Here is an 8,950-nt window from a genome sequence, read left to right on the forward strand (position 1 = left end):
CCGTTTTACCGTCAATAGACGGTATTTTTTCCCGTCGGACGGTAAAAATTTAAGTCCTTACCGTCAACATTGACGGTCAAAAATCGTGGGTGAAGACATTAAACTTAGCAAAAAATGTAGCGAATTTGAATGAGCCACGGCGCGGGGTCTTTCCAAAGCGCGTCGCGTCTTTTCAAAAACGCCGCGGGCCCACACATTTCTTATTTAAATACGGCGGGAAACCTGACTTCAAGGAACGTGCCGATGTCTGTTAACTCGGTTCTTTTCTTCAATGTTGCTGTCTGTTTAAACAACATGTGCTAACGGCCACATAAGAACAATGGCTCGACTCAGACTCACGCTGGTAACTGTACATGACAATAAGATAAATAAACAACATGTGGCAACGAACAAAGAAATATCAAACGTTTTGAAAATATACTGTACTTGAATTTTCATACCATCGCAAGAAAACGGAGATCGATCTACGCAAAGTGGCTTTATTATTTATATAAACTTCGTTAAACCACCTTAGAAGACTTGAGCGGCAGCATAAAGATAAATTTTCTGGAGCCGATCGCTGAAGCAAGTTTTTGCCGGCGTACGTAACTCCCTCCGCGGCAAAATCCCATATGCCGTAGCGAAATCGCGTCTCAGCACTTCCCCAAATCAACTCCATGGCCGCTAAAGTCTGCAAATGAGGTTAAACTTCCTCATTTCGGTTGAGAAGCGAAGCTACTAGTATAAAATCATGTGCATGGCGGCCATTTTGTTTGCTACCCGAAGTCTTCCGAATGAACTAAATAAGGAAATCGTCGGAAATCTGAGCCACATCCCTCGCTGTCGGCATGCGCTCGGGGCTGGCTCGGTGGAAATCGGAGGCTGTGGCGTCAGGACTAGGTTTATTTGCATGGCTCGGGAAGCCGCCGCGGCTTGAATCGCAGCGGGATTTGGGCGCCGGGCGGGTCAAACAAAGGGAATATGAAGTTGTGAGGACCATAGTTTTTTTTCATTCTTCAAATTGCAGATGTGTAATTTTTATCCTGAAATCTTGAAAATCTATCTGCAAATTGCAGACTGAAGACGGGTATTTAGAACACTGAATACATGAAGTGTGCGGGGGGGCATGATGTCGATCACCGGATCATGATTTTTTTTCGCGTTGACCCTGATTCAACCCTAAAATAATACTCGAAGAGAACTTCAAAAGTCATCTTTTACTAATCATATATAATTGTTTACATTATATCATCTGATCAACCTGATCCATTAAAAATTGTCAATGGAAAATACCTTGCCAAACAATGCAATGCCTATTTAAGTTAATTAAACACTCACTCATTAATTAATTAATTTCCTAACATACAAAAGACATGTTGGTGAAAGTTAGGCACCCAGGTAATATCAATAGTTCCACGGACAGCTATGTAGGCCGGAGCTTCTATTGCGTGCGATCTACGTTTGGTCAAAAAATCCCCCCCCCCCCACCACACACACACACACAAAAACACCGATCCGGGAACGCCTGAAAAGGAGGCTTTTAATAAGCTTTGCCTGCAGCGCCTTGATTGGTCGGACGTGTGACCCTCTGGACTGCCGGCTAATGGAAATCTGAACATCTAGACTAATCCACACTGCTAATGCTCATTGACATAATTTATGCAGTTTATTAAAATCCTTGATTACTGTGATTATAGACATGTCTTTATCAACATTTTTGGCAAATAATAAAATCAAGTTATTGTTCAAGACAAATTAAGTTTGTTTTGTCAGCAGCTTTGTTATGCAACATTAATAGAACTATGATTTTGAAATTAGCAACCATAATGGAAAGTATACAAACGTCCAAGGCATAAATGGTAAAAAGTGCACTCGCAACAACGACATCTAGCGACATGCGGCAACTCAGCATGTCTGCATGGCCGTCGCAACAACGACATCTAGCGACATGCGGTGACTTAGCATGTCTGCATGGCCGTTGAAGGGTGGTACCGTTGATCCATCCATCCATCCAATCTCAATCTCGTCTGAGTTACCATTTTCGCGCATGCGAAAATGGTAAAAAAGCCTAAAAACACGCCAAAACTAAACCAGAACCCAAACCTCTGCTGGGAGAGTAGGCAAAACATAGGAGAGATCCTGCGAAGTAAAAAACAATTCAGTTGTACTTTAACGATAAATTTCCAAGTAGATCTGCCATTAGCAAATTTCAATCTTAAAACCCTTGTCCTGCAAAGCCCATATATATATATATGTATATGTGGGTTGCACAAGTCATACAGTACCATTTTTATATAGTACACTGTATTATATACAATTTGGGGGTGTTGCTTGTTCAACACGTCACACTGCAGCAAAACCCAACAAAGATTAATGCGGAAGTAACTATGCCACCGCATGGCAAAAAAAAGTCGAGGGTCTACATGTATGACTAGGTTAAGACAAATTATTTGAAAATATTGTGTAAAAAAAGCCAGCAGGACAAGGGTCTGAATGCTAAGGTAGCCATTTAGCACCACATTTATGTTGGTTATAAGGGGTTAGATACACGTAGAGGGTTAAAACTTTTGCCATTGGAAGATCTGCTTGGAGATTACATAAAGATGTTTGTTACAACATTAACCAGCACTAGAGAAAAAAAATAGAAGAAAAACATTATTAATAGCTTTGCACATACTTTTGTTTGGATAAAACAGTACCCCAAAACTGAAAATGACACATTTTGGGAATCACCCTAAACAAAACTAGCGCACTGTGACTATGAACTTGCTTTACAGTACATGAAACTATAACAAAACAAAACCAAAAAGATATCCTGCATACTTTCACATGTACATTGTAACTTTCAAAAAGCACATGACAAGGATATGCAATTCAGATTGTTGCCGTTTGTTACTCATTCTTTGTTCTTGTTGTTTCTTGTAATGGAGATACACGAGTGATTTGTTTCTTCTTCCTGGCTTATTTTTACTCATGTCTCTATTGAACATATACAAGAAATTCTAACAATTTTTGTGCTATTTTTGCACCCAAAGTAGAGAGCTTACCAACAACCTTCTGGTTAGTACTTCGATCTTTAATTTTCAAGAAGGGAAACAGAATATGAAATCTTTATACTGTCAAACTTTCATTTCAATATACAGTCAAGTAATTTCACAGTACTAGTACATTTCCATTACACATTCTGCAATAGAATGAACCGCTTACAATGTACTTGACATACTATTTACAGTCATAATTTAACAAGAACAGCTCTCTATGTGACCAACAATACTGTTACTTTTGCTTTAGGTGACCTCAAAATATAGTTTCCCTTTTCCAATTATGCAAGTTGAGGTTTAATTTTGCCTGAACTAAAGCAGACTTTCTTGTGAAATTTCTAAATGGGGCCACGTGTTAGAATAATATTGTGTGACACAAATGCCAGCATGCACTACTTATGTTGTAGGGTTTGAATTAAACTGTTAAAGTAAGTCCGTCCTATGGTTTGATTAACACAAATGATATTTCCGTATAATTCAATTGTGTCTACCTGTGCCCTTGCCCCAAAACATTTTCTAAGATAATCAGTTGTTAATCTAAATCTATGCAGTATTACAATTAAATTTCTCTTTTTTTCTTGATATGGTTGTCATTGAGCACCTTTGAGTTAGGCTACTGTATGGGGAAGTAGCAACAAGAAAAGTTTCCGAACGTCTACCAATATTGTAATACTATGAGCCTGCTAGAATTTACACTTTGGATTTCTATGGTAACTGTGACAATGTACAACTGTTGGGGAATTGATATGTGTAAAAACGTTTACCAATTTGTTTGATATATGATTATTAAGTTCGTCAATTTCATTTGGTTGTCCTTGTACATATAGTAATGATTACATGGAAGTAGAAATATTTGGTGTAACTACAGTGACAACTGTAGTTGAATGATACCTCAATTTTTAAATGATTTCTTCTCAGCTGCCCAAAGGATGGTGGTTATTGTTCAATGTTCATGTTTCAAAAGTCAATGTCAGACAGTTTCTCTATCTTTCTTCAATTACATTGTGGTAATAAATGTTCTGTCAGAAACAAACTATACAACACAGGTTTGGATGACTGTTACCAGTACCTATCCATTCTGCACAGAGGTGGCCCTAGCATTATTCCTTGAGGAACACTATAAATTTTCTTCTTTTTTTTTTCCTCTTGGACATCACTCTGCAGGCTCGTAGTTACCTGTTTTAACTCTATTTAGAGCAGTACTAGTATTATGAAAGAAACACACTTGAAAAATAACTGTGTATATTTTGTTGTTGCCAGCATATATACATGTACAGGGCACTAATCAGTATGTTGTCAATGAGGTTAAATCATACATGTGTCTCATTAAGCATATCATCTAAGTAATATATGTCAAACTTGACTGTACATTTCTGACTCTTGTTGCTGTATAAAATAAGGAGTATGGCCGACACGTATTGAAAATTACTGTATTATTAAGACTATCATGAGGGTGGCTGGGGGATCTCTGTCAAAACCTGTACATTGGTGCAAAGTTTAAAACATCTACCATTTTGTTTTCCTGCGTCCAGGCATGTAGTGGTGACTGTTAGGTTTTACTAACAGCCATCTAGTTTTAGACACCACGTCTTGCACAGCACCGTTATTACATATCTATTAAGGTCTTCACCGAAAATGTTTGTTGTCTCTTTGTCCAAGCAAGCCTTATCATCCTAAAACCTCCTTGGTTTCTTTCAAATTGTCAGAACATTAGCTAAGAGTTCCCTACTGACTGTACCGTATTATCAGTGTACTGAATGGGGAATATGTTGTTGAACAAGCTGTACAGATACATACAAATGAATATCGTGTTTTCTCTATTCTAGGCTAGACAGGCTTGGCTAGATACACGTCCTTCGATGTAATATAATCAACCGCGACCGCATGCGTACTATTCCAGAAATTATTATAAGACGTGGTCATGGCACACTCAAATTATGTTTTTCAACTTATTTTTATGCAGCCACCAACGCAGACAAATGCATAAACGGACAACAGACATACTCATTTTCACCTGAGTGAAGTGAGGAAAGTCGTGCTAGTAAGTGCCTTTCCCAAGGGCCAGGCGGTGGCATCGGGCAGGATTCGAACCCGGGACCGTTTGGTTCTGAGCCGAATACCCTTACCCCACACGACCCCACAGTATGAGTTTATGAATTTTTAGTGAAATACTAACCTTTATTGTACATTCATGCCCTATCGGGCTAAGTACAGGTGAACAGATGAAAGGGTAATATACATGTTTGTAGTACAAACAGCTCTAAAACTACTCTAATACAGAGGTTCAGCTTCTTCTCGTTTCTTAGTGATGTCAAAAATATTATTTGAAATGGGTTTGTTTAATACTAGTATACAGGATGATCAAAGCTCATACGAAAGATGAATTTTAAGTAACAACTACGTGTAGGACTTGAGCATGAGCGAAGCCGGAACCTGGAAACGGCGGCAACGTGTGACAATTCCACTCTCCAGACTTCAGATCACATCTCTGCGTGCCACACGAGCTGACCAAGTACAGGGCCGTTCCCATGACGACGCAACCGTCGAAATATTGGCCGGTGATTGGCTTGTGCAGTTTGGTCCACTGGCGGGCCATGACGTCATACGACTGAAAGTCTCGCACAATTCCGCTCACGAGATCTGACAGCCCGAGAAGATACAGCTTTTCCTTCCAAGACGCCATGCATTGGACGAACCGCATGTAAGGAACCACACCAACGTCTTCCCAGATGTCTTCCTCTGGGTCGTATCTTATAAGAAGTTCGTCTGTTGGTCGCACGACTGTCGTATAGACGTGTCCCCGACAAGACGTACCGCAAGGTTGTGCTGTCTCCATAGGTATTGAGGCTGCTCTAACCCAAGCACGAGTTCTTAAGCTGTACGCTTCTACACTAGATAACAGCTTCTTTACACTGTTGCCCTGGTAGGGAAAACTCATACATCCTCCAAGAGCGTATAGATAGTCTTGATGAGGGACTAAAACAAAGTGTGCTCTGCTCTGGTTCATGCAGGGCAGTTCTCTCCATGTGTCTGTTATAGGGTCGTAGCAGGCGGCAGCTTGTTGCATCTGGTGGCAATCTGCTGAAGAGAATCCACCTACTACAAAGATGTAGTTGTGCAGGACAGCTACCCCGCATGCGTGGGTACAGAGGCTTGGCGGGAGTTCGCAGCCTGTCCGCCATTGCTGCGTGACGTCATCGAAGAGATGGCTGACGCGGGGAACGTCCGATCTTTCTTTGTAACTGTCGTCGTAGGAACCGATGGCAAATAGATATCGTTTAGGAGCGTGCCTTCTGTTGACGACAGAGTCTATCAGATCTTTAGGCAAATGTTCAAATGTCTTAGAACTAATTACGTCTAGGAAGTTCTCCGCTAGATGTTTTGAGACGGCCTCTTCGAGCTCTGGCAAATAGTGGGTCTCCGCCACCGAGAGAAATTCGATACAGTTGGTGACGTCTACGTGACGTATGCAATGTTCTATGACGTCACGCATCTGTAGAAACGCTGCGGCCGTCAGGAGTTCCGCGCCTATCTCGCACCGAAGTTTTCCGGTGTCCAGAAACGCCACCAGGTCTCTGAAAACTCCGGCAGAGACGTTACGAAGCACCGCGGCATTCTGGGTAGTCTCCTTCATTCCTGAATTAAACATGGCGGCGAAGAACTCGCTCTTTTCCACAAGCGTCCTCTTTTTGACCTTGAAAGTCTTCTTATCTACAACGATCGTCACCATGTCGCCTGCCCCGGGGTCTGTGGTGTTGGTCGCCATTTTTGGAGCTGTAAAAATAGCGAGACCGTCAACGGCTATTATTAATAGCCTTGTATTTTTAGCTGAGGTCTATAATGTTTTGCCAAGCAGCCAAGCCACACATTCTATAAAGAGTAGTATTTTGTTTACATAATTATGCAGTAAAATATCACATGCAACAAGAAAACACACAGAATACAGTTTTTCTTGCCATAAATTATGGCTATTATTAACGGTCTTATATTTCTAGCTGAGCTCAATGATGTTTTGATAGCAAACAACTAAGCCACCTTAGAGTAGTATTTTGTTTACATAATATGATAGCATGCATTAAATGATTACATGCAACAAGAAAGTCACACACATAGAATACAACTGTCATTGCCATACGTTACCACCGATTCTGTTTTGGGGTTGATGCCGACCTTTCAACCTACATAACTGCCCTGTCCACTGAGACTGATGACGTCACCACCAAACATTGCCAACTAGACCCCGGACGTGGGTTTGGTTGGGAAGCTCGTAACATTTTTGTTGTAAGTATCTATCAATCTTTTTTATGTTTAAATCGTAATATCCATTGACTTCATAAGATTCTGCGATATGTTATTTGTGCACTATCATGTTAAGTACAATGATGCTATATTTAGGCCAGTTGGTGAATTTATTGCTTTGTTATGTACGGGTGGGGGGTAGATGGATTGTATACTATTACAGAGCTTGTTCGTGTACATGTTGCCAGTAGCAAATGTGTGTGCACCTGTTGTCTTGCTTTAAATTATCTATAACTTGTATAAGTTTTCTACAATTTTATACAAGCAACTATGGGAGGGCAAAATATACGCGTAGGCCATGCTGTATTTATTTCGGTATCAACTTACAAAATTTGCATCTAAATCAAGCACACTGCAGTACAGTGTATCTCGCAAGATGGCATTTTGTTTGATGGGAAGAACTGTTGTTGCCAAAGTTGTGGCCTAATAAATAAGGTACTACAGGCTGCCAGGTTTATTACGTTTATTAATCAAAGATACCCTTTAGACACTTTATGAGGCTACATAATCTCCCAGGGCTCGTTAAAGGCATCTAATACGATTTGAAACTGGAAATATTCTGAATGAGGCAATCTTTGTGATATTGACACATACTGCTTAGCATTAGCACATTTCAATCAGTATTTCATTCTTTGGGTCATTTAAGTTAAAACTGCAGAAACAAGCCTCAAGATGAGCCGTTCATTTTCTTGGTGGTACCCTAAAAAGCAGCCAAGCGCCCTTCCAGTCACCATTTTCAGTCAGAATTTTGGGACTTTTTGATCCGTGATGGTCAATATACATTGGGATAGTGTGGTTTTAACTTAGTATGTAGATAAACGACTAGAACATTAGCTTTTAAAATCGGATTTTCAAGCCCTAAAAACTGCACTGGATAACTTTAACGATACAAACCTATTAAACTGATCTACACACAGAAGTACACATTAGCATACAAGCACAAGCTTTAAGAATTGATGAAAGAAATGAGTAAAGAATTAAAGTCAGAGGTCAGATCAGAGAACTGTCACTTGAAACGTAATTTTATAATAAAGGGTTAATGCCCCACCCCGATGTGTATATGGTGAGATAATCCCTGGTCAGTTGTGGTAACCACCGAATAAACTACCAAGTGAGGCTATATCATAATATCCATTTTCTATCCAATCGTCAAAAATGATTTGCCTTCGTATAATACGGTTTAGGGACATCATAAATTGCCGTTAAAAGATTTGGGTTTTGATCACTGTTGAAAAATAGTCGTAAAATGTGTGATAATAAACCCAGGCGCCGCGTTTATCATTTAAATGATATAATATGCATACATATAAAATACTGTTTACTATTTTTATGGACTTTTTCCCATTTTCTACGGCAATGAAACTGCGTATGGACCTTCAGATAGGCGCCAGATTCTGCAGACAACGTTTTATGAGTAAATCCTTGAAGTAGTAAAAATCCTTCCGTCCAGTAAAATTTCTGCCACAAATCGGCCACGCTACTGAAGCCTTGTCTGAGTTTTTTTATTGACATAAGGTCATGTTGATTTGATTATATGGATGACATCCTCATGCGCATGAATTTTCGGCCATTTCCAAAAAAAAGTTTTCAACCATACTGTGAATCGTACAAAACAGTTGCAAGATGACCAA

At 39.9% G+C, this 8,950-nt stretch overlaps 1 protein-coding gene across 1 annotated transcript; it reads right to left on the reverse strand.

Annotated features, from left to right (window-relative positions):
- Positions 1-5,406: 5,406 nt before the first annotated feature.
- On the reverse strand, positions 5,407-6,786 carry LOC109472965 (kelch-like protein 42). The gene has a single exon (XM_019772829.1). It carries the CDS (start codon positions 6,784-6,786, stop codon positions 5,407-5,409), a length of 1,380 nt encoding a protein of 459 aa, XP_019628388.1.
- Between the last annotated feature and the right edge of the window lie 2,164 nt (positions 6,787-8,950).

The sequence above is a fragment of the Branchiostoma belcheri genome, unplaced genomic scaffold, assembly GCF_001625305.1.
Source record: "Branchiostoma belcheri isolate BF01 breed outbred unplaced genomic scaffold, Haploidv18h27 scaffold29, whole genome shotgun sequence".
NCBI lineage: Eukaryota > Metazoa > Chordata > Leptocardii > Amphioxiformes > Branchiostomatidae > Branchiostoma > Branchiostoma belcheri.